This window comes from Diabrotica undecimpunctata, chromosome 7 (assembly GCF_040954645.1).
Source record: "Diabrotica undecimpunctata isolate CICGRU chromosome 7, icDiaUnde3, whole genome shotgun sequence".
NCBI classification, from domain to species: Eukaryota; Metazoa; Arthropoda; class Insecta; order Coleoptera; family Chrysomelidae; genus Diabrotica; species Diabrotica undecimpunctata.
The window spans coordinates 23,725,773-23,744,045 of record NC_092809.1 but is presented as its reverse complement, the minus strand read 5'-3'; the positions used below and the strand labels follow the sequence as shown (position 1 = coordinate 23,744,045).

Sequence of the window (18,273 nt, the reverse complement as noted above, 5' to 3'; positions counted from 1 at the left end):
AAGTAGACATAGGTATTGAGTATTGAGTGATAATATAACAAAATTATTTTTATTTAATAAGTAACTAACAAAAAAATAAACCATAACAATATGCAATGAATGTACTTATCAATAAATGTGATATTATGGAAATATCATATTTCCTTAAAGAAATACAATATTCCTAAAATTCTTACATGATGATAAATATGTTTTGTATAATAATATAACAAGTTTATTTTTATTCCACAATTTTATTCCCGCAGTTCTTTGTAGTGTCCACAAAAATTTGATTCGAGTGCCCTATTCTCAGCCTGACGCTGAGAAATAAAAAAGTATGTAAATTAAAAAACCCAATCAGGCTATGTCATGAAGACAAAACGTTTTCGGAATCCATATTCCATCATCAGTGTCCTAAAAAGTTTATAACCACTTTAATTAAAAAAACACGAAATTTAAATTTTGACCAAGGTTAATACAAAATAATTTAGTTTACATTATTTAGTCTTATATATTAGGATGTTAAAGTTACCAGTGGATTTGATAACATGGCAACGTACGACTTCACATGAAGTTGCTGGTCCTGAGACAAAGTGTCTACGAGGACTTGATGATAGCAACTAATCGAAATGACAAAATTGACATGTTAGGACGGAAGTCCGAAGAAAGCAGTAATGTTTATGTCTAAATATGACAGAAGCCAGCAATATTTAAAAATTGAATGAGTAAAAATTAAAATAATATAACACTAGCAACCATCAATGTTGTAGTTTTAAATTATGAATTTGTCCTGAATTTATGTTAAGAACATGGAGAAAAGTGTTTTATTGATTAATGTATGTGGAATTAATTGTGGTAAAGAATTGTGTGGGTACTGATAGGCAACCAACTATACATAGGTCTAATAAATTGGTGTGAAATAATGATTCTAATAATAGGTACTTTATGTATTGCAACATTTGGTACCTGGAAAATGCAGAATAGACATATGTGGGAAGTTGGATTCTTGAAACTTTATTGTTGATGGGTGAAATAGAAAATAATATTTTTGAAAATGCTATGAAGTGAATAAAATAATAATACTTTTGTAATGTAGTGTTTATGTGGTATTTAACTTTATGTTACAAACAACATTTGTTGTTGTATTGATTTCATAGGAATTTCGAAATAAGAATGGTCGTAATGTTGAATACTCTGTATAGTTATGGAAAGCATAATATTATAAGAAAAAGAATTATGAGAGGAATATAAATATGAAAAAATATATAGGGTGTCCCATTTAAAAAATTGTATGTTTGCTTTACCATGTAGTTATTTGCCTACATTTTTTCTAAATGAGTTTTTGGGTTTCTTTGTCAAACGGTCAAAATGTAAAAGTCATAAATGGCATTCAATTAATAAAAATACTAAATCATATGTTTAAATGTTTATGACACTTCTTGTTTTGCAATAATTTCATATAAATATGTCGGATTTTTACAATTTTCATTTCGATTATTGTATCAAAGTGCGATAAAAAGAATTATTAGTAAAACATTTTAAGTCGAATTTTCATAATTTATACAGTCACAGTAGACAGTTGGAAGAGTCCATTTATGTAACGAGGGTGCAGTCCATTATACAAAATATCGAAACTGACCATAATTCGTTACTTTTATTTTTGAAATGTTTTATAATTTTTTACTTAATAAATTAGTTTCAAACTATACTCAAATTTTATTTTTAAACATCTTATTTAGTTGATATATTATAAGTCAAATTTATAATCAAATGATATTTATTTATATTTCTTTTATGAATTAAATACTTATTCTGACTTTGACCGATCTGTCGGAAGTAAACAAGGTAGGCATTATTGATACGTTAGCAGGTCGCGTTAGGAGCTATCATAATAATTTATTGAATAATTATTTTATTATAATATAATGTGTTTAAAATATAAATAATAAATAAATAAGAAAATTACTTTTTTTAATTTTAAAATTATTTTTTAAACTTTAAAATTATAAAAAAACATATTATTAAGCTTTGCGCTAGTCTACTGCATCACCTATTGTACCACCTTTTTTATTTAATTTTTTTGTTGTAATATATTTTAAAAAACCATTGTAATACACAACATTTTATTACCCTCCTTTGGTTCCAGTTTCTTATGTAGAAAAGCCTATATACTATTGCTATCTAGTGGTTACATTAGGAAGTTAAGTCGCATCGATCTGCGGGACATGCAGATTTCTGTACCTAAGTTGAACAATAATTAATATTGGGACCCTAGATTACCAAAAATATCGTCAATAGTTTGGTAAACACATTAAAATATCATAGATGGCATGATATATTGAGAGACAACTTTTCTGGAATGTAGTTTCTGTAAACCAATCAAGAATTATCCCAGAAAAATTAGCATCATTACTAATATTAATTTTTTTTAACATCCCATTTATGTATTTAAAATCTGTAATAAGGATTACAATAAGTAAATTGTTTAATTAGATTACAAGATACTTGCAGGAGACTGTCTACTGTCCAGTGACAATAACATATTAAATCATAATTTCCAATTTAAAACAAAATTATTTGTGACTCTAATATAATGTTTATAATAAATAAAAAAAAAATTAATTTAAAAGTTTAAAATCTTGTTGGTAGATCGCTTGGAGTAAGACGCTTTAGCCTTCTGTTTGCCTGGGGCCTCATAAGGTTCTTCGCTAGCCTGTTGGGGTGGTTTTGCAGTGGTCTGTCATATTTCTGGGAGTAACTGGCCATTTCTTCTTTGACAGTTTTCATCTGAAGATCGCAATTGATGAATTCATTGGGTATGTACCACTGTGCATTTGTGATAATGCGGAAGGTCTTCGATTGAAATCTCTTCAGTATGTCGATATAGGATCTTGACGTAGATCCCACAATTGAATCCCATAGCTCCATATTGGCTTTATCACTGACTTGTATACTAGGATTTTATTGTAAAAATTCAGTTGTGATCTTTTTCCTATTAGCCAGTACATTTTACTGAGTTTCGGACCCAATTGTTTTCTGTTCGTGAATATGTGTTTCTTCCACGTTAATCTGCGGTCCAGGTGCATACCTAAGTATTTTAGATCAGCCTTTTGGTGTAGTATTTGGTTATTTAATGAGACGGTTGGGCATGTACCTTTTTAATTAGCGAATGTTATATGTATTGACTTGCTTTCGTTAACTTTAATTCGCCATGTTTGTAACCAAATCTTTATTTTGTCGAGAGTGGTCTGGAGTAGTTGTAAGGCGATACACGGGTTTGAGTGAGCCGCAAGGATTGCTGTGTCGTCTGCGTATGTGGCTGTGATAGGAAGATCTGCTGTGTAAAGTAGGTAGAGAACAGGTCCAAGGACACTACCCTGGGGTACTCCAGCTTTAATTGAATATAAGTTAGTGCACTGATCCTTTACTTTTACAAGGAAATTCCGGTCGGAAAGATAGGACTTGAGGATTAGAAAGTAGTTGAGAGGAAGGACTTGTCTTATTTTGTATAGCAGGCCAGTGTGCCAGACTTTATCAAACGCCTGCGAGATATCCAAAAAGGCTGCAGAACAATATTTCTTCTCTTCTAAGGCTTTGTTTATGGAATTGCAGATTCGGTGAATTCGCTCAATGGTAGCATGCTGTTGTCTAAATTCAAACTGGTGGTTAGGTATTAGCTGCTGTTGTACGATAAATCACGATGTACGATCACTGAAAGTAGACTGATAGGTCTATAGGACTTAACTTCTTCTACAGGTTTGCCTGGTTTGGGTATTAAAATGATATGTGCAACTTTCACCAAAAGGGGATAGTAACCAGTTCTTAGGATTGCGTTAAAAAACTGTGTTAAATATTGCACTCCTTTCCTGGGAAGTTCTTTTAGAATTCTTGCAGTGATTAAGTCAAACCTTGGGGACTTCTTCGGATTCAGATCTGTTTGGATTTTATTGAAAACTTGTTTGGCAGTGAATTTCTCCAATGGTGTTACCCAGGTTTAGGGGTAAGTGTTGATTTTGTCAGTATATCCCATCAATACCGAACAAGTACGGTATAAAAATGTTTGCACTCTCTGATGCTACAATATTTTATACTGCTAATTTAGGGATATTATGTTGGCCAACAACCTGAAGGTCGTTTTCAAGTTAGTAACAGACCTACTGATGTTGTTCAATGGCTATGTTAACCTATTTATAATTCAGGCCGAAATCTAACAGTTGATAACTGGTTCACAAGTATCGAGTTAGTGAACAGGTTATGCCTGAAGAATATTACAGTAGTGGGAACAATTAGGAAGAATAAAAGAAAATTGTCGTTTGAATTTACAAAACCAAAGCATCCTGTAGATTCAAATATGTTTGGTTTTAATCAACATATTACACTAGTTTCTCATATTCCTAAAATAAATAAAAATGTATTGATTGTATCCTTACTATATCATAATGATGCAATTAATTATAGTAGGGGCAATAAAAATAAATCAGAAATTATCTTACTCTGCAATTCAACAAAAATAGGAGTCGACATGGTAGACCAGCTCAGTGCTAACTACAACTGTCCAAGAAGCACAAAGCGTTGGCCAATGGTTATTATTAGACTTCGGCAAATATGCAAATAAAAATGTAGAAAATATGCGCATAAATATGCACATGCTTACCCGAAAATATGCAAATATTTTACAAAATATGCATACAAATAAATAAAAAAATCGTAAAATAGTAACAATTTTATTTAAAAAAAAAGTGTACATAACTAAATATTTCCTACTATTCATTAAGATTTACATTTATTTTAAGTAACTACATCATTTTTAAGTATGAATAAACTTATTTAGAATTATGGTAACAATAAATGACCAAGTGGTGTTCAAAATTTTCTAACAAAAACTTGTGGCTTCTGTCTGAGTACATATATTTATATATGGAAAAACTTCGTTCAACATCAAACGATATAACGGGAGCATTTTTCAAACTAACCAAAACATTTGGTTCTAAATTAATTGTTACCGAAATATTTCCAGCTAGAACACTGACTACTTCAGAAAGAATATGGTAACCTTTATTTTTTTCCATAGTAGCTTCAAATTTTTTTAAAATATCTTTTCCAATATTACCTCTAATGCCTCTTTTATTAATGCTGTACTTTCGAACAATGACAGTTTTGGTGATTCTAACTGAGTAATTGTTTTTTGAACAAAACTAAAATTTGATTTTATAAATGAAAGTTCTTGTTGAAGGAAGTTACTCTGAAAAGTTTGTTTATAATCCAAAAGAGATTGGGAACTTTCATCTGTTAACGTATCAATTATGTTCTTTATTTTAACAAAATGATCTGCATAAAAATTAGCTGCTTCTAACCATGTTCCCCATCGCGTTAAAATAGGTTGTGGTGGAAGAGGAACGTTAGGTAGCATTTCTTTATAAGTTGAATTCTTATAGGAGATTTAAGAAATACTTTTTTGACACTGGATATCATGGTATTTACAAGAGGAAACTTTTTTCGTATTTCCTCTGCAACTCTGTTTAATCCATGCGCTACACAAGTAACATGTATTAAATCTGGGAAAAATATTTTTAAATTTTGTCCTGCTTTCACCATATAAGGAGCAGCATCCGATAAAATAAGCAGTAATTTATTAAAAGGAATAGTTGTCGGAAGAAAAAAAGTTGCTAATGTTTCTTGTATAAAACGCGAAATTGTTAAAGCATTTGTTTTCTCAAGTTGCTGGCATGAAATAAGATGAGATTTTGGTAAGGTATCTTCTTTAAGAACACCAATCAATAAATGAGCAATATACTTTCCTGAGGAATCAGTGGTTTCGTCTACAGATATGTAAAAATAATTATCTGCAATTTCTTCCTTAATATTAATTAACACCGACGAGTATAGCCCGTTCACATTATTCCTTCTTAGAGACCGATCACTTGGAACATTAAGTTTGCAATATTTTTTTAGAAACGAACTAAAATTTACATTTGCTAATTTTGAAAGCGGTATGTTTGCAGACACTAATGCGCGACACAAGTCTTCATTAAAAGTTTCTTGCTCATCTAATTTTTTTGAAGTAGATTGGAAACATTTAGCCATTAAAGTTTGATGTTTTCCTCCTATTTTTCCTTTTTTTGCAATGTGTGAAGCAGTTCTCACATGTTGGTCTATCTGAAATTTCTTCTCACATGCTATCTATAAATAAAAATAAAAACCTTTATTTTAACCCAACCTTTAAAATATAAAAAGGTGTTTTTGGTTAATCAAATAACTGGTTTGGAAAAAAAAACACTCGCTAAGTGTTTTAAATGCAGTATTAATCCACAAATTAGTTTTTGTTACTAACCATTAGTACATCATATAACTCATTTTAAAATTCAACAAAAGTTTTTTTTTTGTTAATTCAATTACAATAAAAATAATTGTGTTTTAGAATAGCTGACTTCATAAAAAAAAGTAAAGGTGAAAAATGTTTCTAAATACACACCATTGTATTGTACCATGGACAATTTTTTCTCACTAAAGGAAGCTATTTTTCATTTAAAAACAACCTACGAGTACTAAATTTCAAGTAAATACGTTTATTGGTTTTAAAGTTATTGTTGTTATTAACTAAAAGAATTTAATTTTTTTTTAATTTTAACACCCTGTATCTCTAAAAGTAAATAAGTTTGACCCCACATTAACTATATCGTTTTGTTCAATTTTTCGAGAAGTATCTACAGTCAAACGTTGTAAGTGTCATTTGGAAACACCCTGTATGTATGAAATATTAGATATTTAATAGAAAATATTAGATACTTACAATTTTGCCACAGACTGAACAGTAGATTTTTCCCATATCCATAGACAGCTCTTTATAAGGTTTAATCCAAGTTGAAGCACTGGTTGTTTTAGGCATTATAAAATCACAATCTTCCTTTTTGTTACGCACAACGAGTGTTTACGCTTTGAATATCAAAACAAAAATGATTTACAAATCTGAGCATCAAATTAGAAATGTTTAGGTACCTAATTCAATAAACTGGGAGATTTTGGATAACCGTTTACCTGCTGTTAAGATACAATAAATTGTAGATAGATTTGGGGATTAGATCATAAAATGCAAATGAGCGAACCCTTAGCGATTATCCAATAACAAATGCCTCAGTGACCGAGACTTTCTAAGAATGTTGAGGGCTACTTAAATTGATCTTCTTTGAAATTGTAAATGTTTTGTACCTGTAGAGATTACGTACTAAGATCATTTCTTGATTAAAATGACTACAAAATTTTATACAAGAATTGAAATAAATTGGTATGTTCAAAAATTTTCAAATACAGTATAAAAATCTGAACTTTTATGCACTTTATGCAAACTTTTATACAAATATGCCAAAATATGAAATATTTGCATAAAATATGCACAATATGTAAAATATGCAATATGCATATTTGCCGAAGTGTAGTTATTATTCTATACCGAATTGAATATATCTGGCATTAGTTCAATGGTTATCTTCAATTCAATCGATAACAATGAAAAACAAGTGAAACGACGTGATTTTCTAAGAAACCTTGCAAATGAGCTTATATATCCCTATTTAAAAATTCGAGGTACTACTACAAATCTGCCAGTTAGCCGCAAATGCTAAATTCGCGAAATTTGTGGTATCACAGATGTAACTCCTGCAATTCTAGAAAGAAATGAGACAAAGGTTCGTTGTGCATTTTGCATTACCGGAAAGAACAGGTGTACTCGCTTTTCATGCATAAAATGCAAAAAAATCATGTGCCTTGAACATATTCATGGAATATGTCAGCTTTGTCTAGGTGAAGATACAAAATAAAATGTCTCACTTACTAAATCAAGTGAAATGCCTACTTTATATTTTTGTTAAAAACCTGAGTTATTTTTTTTAGTTAATGTTTATTCCTTTAAACTGAAAATTACAAAGTGTTTTTCCAATTCAAAAATATTAAAAACTTTTGTTTTTAAGTTTATTTTTATATAACAAATAACAATACATTGTTATACTAGTGTTTTTCATTTTGCATCTGTTGTTTTTTAATGAGACATTTTCAAAAATATTTTTTAGTCATTCCTTTGCACAATATAAAATATTTGTATGAATTCTATAGCAATAACTATTTTTTTTTTAATTGTCAGTCTCTGGCACCGTAGCGAATCTTGGTGCTTCGTTTTACCTAGCGACTAAGGGAGGGTTAATTTGGGTACCATGTTCCATTCATGTTCTATATTCAGATATTTACTTATTTTGTTTTAACCTTGCGCGGTAACAATACTAAGATAACAGTAGCTATAATACAAATAAATTATCTCTCGTAACAAATTATAAAATACACTGCTCAATACTACTATACACAAGTTTATGGAGCCACAATAGACATCTTAGGTCAAGTGGAAGTAAACAAATTTATATTTACAATCAATAAAAACAATGAACAGAAATAAAAAACTAATTACGACAAAAAGAATTTAAAAGATACAGGTAAAACGGAATACTATTTAATTTTTAGGTAACGTTAATGGAGTTAATGTTGTCAGTTTAGCGCTTCAAGGGCCATCAGCGCCAAGTATAGCGGTACTTCATCATAATGGCCCTTACAACCTTCAACCTCCTGCTCCAGGTAACTTACCCTTTGTACACCTAGTAGCAGAAAAACCCACTCCCAATAAAGGTAATAGGAATATTTTTAAATAAAGCCTCCTGCTTTGAGCAAACAACTATTCTGTTTATTACTGTAAAATTGCGCCGCATTTTATTATTTTACCCACACATTATTGTAAATTTATCAGTTAATGCTGGTGCTAATACATGTTAAAAATAAAATACAGGTTGTTTCTATATTCGATCTACTACCCTCTACAATGTGGAGCTCTCGCATACAACAAATTTTAATAAAGAAAGATAAACCAATAAAAGATGTAGCTTCTGAGATATACCAGTAAAAGAAATTTAAAATTAAGAAGTTATTATATTGTAGATCAAAAATATTTTAATAATCAAGTGATTTAAAAATTAGAACGAGATTGTTGCTACACTGGTTTGTGTTTTAAGTCTATAATTTGTTAATTTTATAATTTTGTAAAAAATTCTCTGTATCTCAGAAAGTACGTCTTTTTTAGTTTTGTGTGCCCATATCTTCTTCTAAATGTGCCAGTCTAACTCCTTTTTCGACTGTTAAGATCTCGTACAGTTCATTTTCTAATCGTGCTGTTGCTTTTTGTTGGAGATATAAGTTTGAGATCAGTCTTATATCCTTACCATCGAGTCCTGATGTTTTTAGGATATCGATTAGTTTCCCATGTGGGACTTTATCAAATGCTTTCTCAAAATCAATGAAACATGCATACACATCGCAGTAGACATCCCTGGCTCTCTGTATTAGAACTTGCAAACAAAAAAGTGCTTCACTCGTTCCGAGACCTGCTCTGAATCCAAATTGAACTTCACTCAGGTGTTCTTCCAATTTTGTGTATATGCGTGAGTGAATGATAGTAAGAAGTACTTTAAGTACATGGCTCATCTAACTAATTAATCTACGTTCTTCACATTTTCTAGAGTTTGGTTTTATAGGAAGTGGAATGAATATTGATAGTAGTTAGTCTTTTGGTAAGTAACCAGTCTCTAGTTGTTGTTAAATAGTTTCGTAAGAGCTATGATTTGGTGTGCCTCTAATAGCTTTAGAATTTCACCATGCACCTCATCAGGTTCTGGTGATTTCCTATCTTTAATCCGCTTAATGGCCATGGTTACTTTTTCGTTTGTTATTTCTGGGCCGTAAGGATTGTTTATTTCAGTCGGACTGCGTGCTGCATCTTCGAATAATTCTTGCATATAAATAAATTCGATATTATGTGAGACCACTTTTAGACTAGAGAAATTAGCAAAAAACAGCCTTTATCGTGACACTCTTTAATACAGGTATCTTACAACGGTTTTTGATAAATTTGGTAATAAGAAAATGTAATAAAAAAATGAAGCTTATTTTCTGTACCATCATCGTTATCAAAGGTTCTATACAGAAGATCATCTTTTAGCACTAGGCAATTCCATTGGCTCCAGTAACGCTTAACTTCAGGACTACATGCACTAATGTCTTGCCAAGAAGGCCTTTCACTTCGACGCATCCAATCCAATACTCTTTTTATACATGGATCATCTGCTTGAGCGTCTTATAGCTGTTGAGGCTGCCATGACGGTGGTTCGTCTCACGGGGCAAAGTCGTTCTTCTAATTTAAAACAATGATTATGATTTGCACTGTATGGCCGTCTTGACTAAGCATCAGCATTTGAATGACTTTTTCCAGTCCAGTGTTCGATCTATTCTAGCTTTCAGAGTGTTGTATTATTTTCTTGCAATTTACGGTGAATATGATCTACGTCGTCACCATTCCAACATCTGGTTTCGCTTCTCTTCGGCATCGTGTTACAAACTACTTTCCGTACGATTTTCTTCAGACGTTTATTAATTTGTTCGTCGCTCTCTTCAGAGGTTCGTACTCGATAGCTCCGTGAAGCTCGACTAGCTATCTCGTGTTTCAAGGCAATGGCGAGCGCTTCATCTAAAACTTTTGGTCTTGCTAGTCGTAAAGCTTTCTGTAGTTCACTGTCTCTCCACTTGACTTGAACCCAAGGTATCTACAGCAATTTCTTCCAAAATATTGTCTGGTGCCTCCGGATAAGCCATAAGATGTTACTCGCGCTATGCGAGTAATATCTGCTTCAAATTCTTGCAATTTCTCACTTGCTCGTTAAATTCTACTTCTTATTTGTACTTTGTAGGCTTGTTGTAGATGGGCATCTCCGTAACATTTATCTAGTCGAGTGAACAAGGTCTGGTAACATTTGCAGGATATTTGCAGCGTCACCTCGTAAAGCAGCAGTCAAGGAAACAGATTTTTCTTGTTCTGTCCAATGATTGGGCAATAGCTTCAAATTGTCTAAGGTATATGGACCAAGAAGACTTTCCATCAAATGGTGGCAATTCGAATCTCATATGATGTGTCGTTTCGTCTCTAGGTGATTCTTCTTTTACTACCGGTTCTAAAACTACTGCATTAACTGGTGCTAGAACTTTGGTATTAGTTATCGTGGTCTCTAATTTTATCTTCTCTTCTACGTCTTCTATGTTGTCGTTTAGATTTTTCTGTATCTTATCGAATGTTCTTGAAACTTCTTCAAATTTCTCATTGTTCTGAATACATACTTCTTTACTTATTTGAGAAGTCTCGTCGAATCTTCTAGATACATTTTCGAATTTCTCATCTTTTGTCTAGCTGCTTCTTTAATAATTCGAGAAGTTTCTTCAATCATTTGCGAGACATTTTCAAATTTCTCGTCGAATCTTCTAGAAACATTTTCAAATTTATTATAATTTTTTCTAGAAGTTTCTTCAATCATTTGTGACACATTTTTTATTTTCGTTAAAACTGCTTCTTCTGCTGACTCGAATTGGAATGTCTCTGGGTCATCTATATTCTTGGTGAGAACATCCTTTAATCGTTCTTGAAGAATCTTCTTGGACCCACTGCAGTCATCATCGCGTTCTTCTAGTTGCTCACGCAACTGTTTTACTGAAAGTTCTACTAGTAGCATCTTTGGTCAGGCATACACGTACTCACGTCACTTATCCATATAATTTACCGGTCTTCACCTTTTGCATTTAAAATTAAATAGCGCTCTTATTTTGTTTATATATTGTATACAGATTGAACGAATTTAAAACGGAACATACGAAATCAATGTATTTCGGCTTAACTCCGCTCTAGGTGGTTGGCCAACAAAAGGTTATCAAATAATTATATTATAAAAATCCAATACTTCAGCGGGCTGCTGGATTCTGAATTCATTCAAGAACAAGTCAAAACTTCACCCAAATAGGTTGCCTAGAATCACTGTGAAAACTAGACTACACAAGCAGTTATTATGCTGTCAAACCACTTATCGCTTCCTTATAGTCCAAGAGATAGAGCCGAAATTTTGAACTGATCAGTAATATGACATTTCTCTATTGGAATATATTCATTGTAACTGGGTTAAGACTTTGCCTTACAGGCGGACGCCCCTCGTGCTACAGGGGGTGGCTATACAGGGATGAAGTTGTAATTTTTTTTCAGAAAATTAACGATCGATAATATGGCTGAAATTTGCCCAGAGTAAGATCTTGGTATAACCAGACGAAATCCCAAAGGGCGGACACGAGAGTGGATACATAAGGGGTGGCGGACAGGGGTGAAATTGCAATTTTTTGGGGAAAAATTATCGATAAGTAATATGTCCGCCATTTTCATGGCTCATTATTTAGCCCCTAAAAACTCTAAATCCAAAAGGGTGGACAGCTGGGTTGGTACAGAGAGCCATAAAACGGGGTCAAATGTACCACTTGCCTGCGCATTTTAGGTCTCGGTAACAATTTTCAAACTGATTTTATTATGATATTTTTATACCGATTGATTTGAAAATTTGTATGCTCACTTCTGTTACTATTCTGAGAAGCGTCAAGTAGAGTTTTCCTCAAAATTTTCCAAAAAAATTTCCGTAAATGAAAATTTTCGTAATTTTTTGAGGTAAAATCTAATTTATAGAATCCTTTCGATTTTCTGTAAGTTATACCATGATTTTTTTTTTAATTTTCAAACGATTTTTACGATAAGAAAAAAAAATTAGAAGAACTTTTCTAAAACATTTGATAAAACTCTACGTCATCGTCTGAATCTTTTATAGAATAGTTTGTAGTTTTAAAATGATATTATGATAATGTTTTTTTTTTCAAACTAAAGTCATATTTACTTTACAAATCACATTTTTTTCTTAAATATAAATATTTTACGAATTAATTTTTGATTGAATAAATGTTTGATATTTGATATTTTATTAAATCAAAGTAATTTTATAATGTTTACTATTAAATATTTTTGGTATAACAAATAGTAATTTTACTTATTTTTTATTACAATAAAAAGGTTTTTAAATTTATATTGCATAAATAATGGTTGTTCATATATAAGAAAAATTTGATTTATTATTACATTAATAATCAAGTACAAAATATATTATTTCTATTTATCAATAGGTAAAATTCAATTTGTAGAATTTCTTTAATATTTTACAAATAATTATTAATAAAAATCAATTTAATAGTGGAATTATCAATTTTTTAAGTTTTGAAATTTACTTAGATATTTTCAATATTTTTTTTAACTTTCAAATTGATTGAATTTTTTTTTCATTAGTTAATTATAATTTTACAAATTCTGTTTGGACATTAATTTTGCATCATTATTATTTTAAAATATTAAAATAATAATGATGCGCGTTCCATTTAGATCAGTTATTCTAGACGCATGCGCTAAATGTAATAAGTATCAAGATGCTTTTATCCAACTTGGTGAAACTGACTTCGATTGTAATAAAGTTTTTGAAACCTTAGAAACTTTCATATGTCACTTAATATGGAACAGGACTGACGAGAACAATTCCAAAAAGAAAAGTAAACGATGTCAGATTTTCACTATTTAACCGCCAGTATAAGTTGCATGATATGAACGAGCCTTATTAAAAAAAAACTGAAAAATTTCGATGCTTCAAGCTTACCACCATGTCAAGATGAATTACACCAACATCTACTGCGAGCCCATTATATTTCAAATATTTGGACAAATGCTCATAAAAAAGTACCAACAGAATTGATTGTTGAAGAACATGGTTGGGAGTTTGAAGATGAAACATATAAATTCAAATGGTTTAGTGGACCTCAGATACCAGAATCAATTCGAGAAGTAGTGATTGAAAATGAAGCAGATAATGAATGTGATATTATTGAAAGTGAAAGTGACGAAGATGATGAATGTGATGACATCAGTGAGAGTGAGAAAAATGACGAAATTTTTAAAGTTTTTCTAAATTTTTTTTTCTTATCGGAAAAATCGTTTGAAAATTTTTGGAAAAATTCATGGTATAACTGACAGAAAATCGAAAGAATTCTACAAATTAGATTTTACCTCAAAAAATTATGAAAATTTTCATTTACGGAAATTTTTTTGGAAAATTTTGAGGAAAACTCTACTTGACGCTTTTCAGAATAGTAACAGAAGTGAGCATACAAATTTTCAAATCAATCGGTATAAAAATATCATAATAAAATCAGTTTGAAAATTGTTACCGAGACCTAAAATGCGCAGCAAGTGGTACATTTGACCCCGTTTTATGGCTCTCTGTACCAACCCAGCTGTCCGCCCTTTTGGATTTAGAGTTTTTAGGGGCTAAATAATGAGCCATGAAAATGGCGGACATATTACTTATCGTTAATTTTTCCCCAAAAAATTGCAATTTCACCCCTGTCCGCCACCCCTTATGTATCCACTATCGCGTCCGCCCTTTGGGATTTCGTCTGCTTATACCAAGATCTTACTCTGGGCAAATTTTCAGCCATATTATCGATCGTTAATTTTTCTGAAAAAAATTACAACTTCATCCCTGTATAGCCACCCCCTGTACCACGAGGGGCGTCCGCCTGTAAGGCAAAGTCTTAACCCAGTTACAATGAATATATTCCAATAGAGAAATGTCATATTACTGATCAGTTCAAAATTTCGGCTCTATCTCTTGGACTATAAGGAAGCGATAAGTGGTTTGACAGCATAATAACTGCTTGTGTAGTCTAGTTTTCACAGTGATTCTAGGCAACCTATTTGGGTGGAGTTTTGACTTGTTCTTAAATGAATTCAGAATCCAGCAGCCCGCTGAAGTATTGGATTTTTATAATATAATTATTTGACAACCTTTTGTTGGCCAACCACCTAGAGCGGAGTTGAGCCGAAATACATTGATTTCGTATGTTCCGTTTTAAATTCGTTCAATCTGTATATTGTATATAGGTAAAAGATAACGTTTAATTTTTTACATATTTCGTTTATTACATATTGTTTTAACCAAATTTATCAAAAGGAGTTGTTAGATACCTGTATCAACGAGTGTCATGAAAAAATCGTTAGTTCCCTGGTCTATTCGAGAAAGTACGTTCTAGTTCAAATAGAGAAACAATCGGTAGACTTCGTTGGTTTTAATTTAGGTTAAGTTAGTTTTGACTACCATATTGCTGCTTGCTACTGCTTATCGTTAATTAACATTTATGAATGTAAATTATAATGTATACAGTACTAATCTTTATTTAAATAAAATAATAGTGAAATATTAATATATAATTGTGCAAAATTTTTTTTGTAAATTCACCATAACTTGTTCGCCTTATGCATGTTTTATTTTATTTAATATATTATGGTATAACTAGTCTACTGATATCAAAAATAAATTTAAATTTTTTTGAAATGATCTCTATGGTATAATAAATTTGTTCGTTTTAATATACAGTACCGCAAGCTAGGAGTATAATAGGGTTGCTTTGGCGTATGATGGACAAGAAAACTCTTGGGCTTAGTGCTTTATTTTCAACATTTTCTATTACAATTGGATTGGATTTACCCAAGGTACCTATTTGATCATCATCTTGAACAAACAGAGTAAAATAAGAACGTGGAAAGAATATCCAGAAAAACTATTTGAAGACCAAATGGATAACACCTTTGAGCTAGAAGAAGAGGTAAATGATGGACCAAGAATATGACAGCAAAAAGTTTATTCCACAATAACATGACAAAGTTAAAGGATCGCAAAACGGCAGGCCCTGATAATATACAAGCAGAACTACTCAAACTAATGGACAACGAATCAATAGCAATAATCGCAAAGATATTCAACAACATATACAACTCTGGAGAAATACCAACAGAATGGCTGAAATCTAAGTTTATTGCACTTCAAAAAAAAAAAACAGAAGCCAAAAAATGCGAAGATTACCATTTTATAAGCCTCATGAGTCATCTCATAAAATTGTTCCTAAAGATAATTCATAAGAGAATCTGCAATCTATGTGAAAGTCAAATTTCCCCCAACCAGGTCGGGTTCACAAATCCTGTTGGTATTAGAGAGGCTTTGTTCTTAGTATAAGTCTTATTCCAGAGATGCAGAGACGTCAACTGCGACGCATACGCATGTCTGGTTGATTACGAGAAAGCTTTTGATCTAGAACAGTACGCCAAGATAATGCAAATACTAAAAGAAACAGGAATTAACAACCAAGATCTGAAAATAATTAGAAATCTTTACTGGAATCAGACAGCAAATCTCAGAGTTGAAGGTGAACACACTGACTATGTGAAAATCATGCGTGGATTGAGGCAAGGTTGTATTTTGTGTCCTCTAATCTTCAATCTGTACTCTGAAAGAATATCTATTGAAACCTTGCACGAAATTGAAATAGGTATTCTACTAAATGGTTACCGGCTAAACAACATCAGATATGTAGATGACACCATAGTATTTGCGGACAACTTAGAAGACCTACCAGTTCTTATAAACCAAATCACTTATTACAGTCAACAATATGGACTTAATATAAACGTTAAGAAGACAAAGCTTGTGATAATTAGCAAGAGAAGGATAACAGAAGGTCAACTGTACTTCAACCAATGCACGCATCGGAAACGATAGATCCACCTTCAATCGGATGGGGGCCTTCTTCAAGAAGAAAAAGTAAGAATGCTGCGATGCTACGTCTTCTCTGTCCTTTTTTATGGTGTTGAATCGTGGACCTTGAACGAAGATATGTGCAGAAAACTGGAAGCATTTGAGATGTGGCTATATCGTATAATGCTTAAGATCCCGTGGACTGACCGAGTCACAAATGAGGAGGTTCTCAGAAGAATGAATAAGAACCTAGAGATACTGACCACCATCAAATCTCGAATGTTACAGTTCTTCGGACATGTCATGCGAAATGAATCCAGATGTAGTTTTCTTCAAGCCATTCTGCAAGGGAAAATCTTTGGAAAACGAGGTCTAGGAAGAAGAAGAACATCTTGGTTAAAGAGCCTCAGAATCTGGTTTAATACAACATGTGTGTAGCTTTTCCGCGCTGCTGCAGATAAGATAAAGATTGCCATGATGATCGCCAACATTCGTAACGGATAGGCACATCAAGGAGAGAAGACCTATTTGATTCTTCATATATATCCTGATAAAAATGTCTCCATTTTTTCCTTTATTGTTGTTTGCAACCGTAACTCTTTAGCAGAAGTTAAATGATCTGCTGTTACATATTTTTATATAAGTCTTTAAACCCTCACGTGTTTTTGTAGTTAAAATATAAACGTAACCGTTAGTGAATGTTTTTTTCATCACCACTTACTTCAAGTTTAGATCATATAGCTTCATGAATGTTTACTTCTTCTACATTTAAAGTTTAGATTAGGCATTAGAATTCAAATATTTTCTACAGACAAACAAAAATTTATATAGTGTTAACTTCATGTCACTAAATCAAACTCGGATGGAATCAGACTTAACTTAAAATATATTTAAAGATTTACTCACATAAACATTTCATAATAGCGGGTCTTCTTGATTCTCATTACCTCATAATACTAATAATAGAATCAATTATCAGATGTCAATCATACCAACACTAACAACTAACTTAACAGTAAATGGCTGATACGCCGAAACTATCGAGGCGTGTCATTGGCGCTATAATTTCAAATTTGACTACAATAGCAATAATTTATGACAACAGTTTCACACAGCTCAGTCATATAAACATACCAGGGGATATTGTGTCTATTTTAATCTCCCAAATGGAACGAGTCACGGTGACAAGGCCATTGCTATAAGAAGAATATCAAGCAGTACCTCGCAACAATTACAGACATGAACACTTACAAACTACCATAATAGCACTCGAAGAAAAGAAGCACCAATTACAAATATCTACAATATAATGTCCACCAAAACACAATAATAGAAAAAACTATAAATAGTTCTTTAAGAAGCCAAAAATAGGTACTGAGAAACTAGAGTAACAAAAACCAGGAGGAGACACCTACTACAAGCCATGAAACACTTTAATTTTCAGTAGCTGTCTACAAGAGAGCTCACATATTAGCCTGCAGATAGAAGCGAAATTCTAGACCTACTTGACTTTTGTGTTACAAAGGGCCTTGATATGAAAAAAATTAAAATCAAGTCCAACTTAAATCTGTACTCCAACCATTCTGCAGTATAACTATGTTTTCTGATATGCTGCAGATACTAAGGGTGCGGGTGCCTAGATTGCACACTAAGAGTATTAAGAGAAATTAAGTGAAATAATTTACTTACAAATTTCGCTAAAGACAAGGGAATTCTTTACAACAGTAGTCGTCAAATTTAAAAAAGTAATCCTGCATGATTTTCCACTCCCGACAAA

General features: G+C 31.9%; 1 protein-coding gene across 1 annotated transcript in view; it reads left to right on the top strand.

Moving 5' to 3' along the window:
• Positions 1–18,273, top strand: part of LOC140445067 (potassium voltage-gated channel protein Shaw-like) — a 555,968-nt gene that overhangs the window by 532,378 nt on the left and 5,317 nt on the right. Inside the window, exon 9 of the mRNA XM_072536858.1 lies at positions 8,485–8,646. Within this exon, the coding sequence (XP_072392959.1) occupies positions 8,485–8,646 (162 nt within the window). The remainder of the gene's footprint in view (positions 1–8,484; positions 8,647–18,273) is intronic.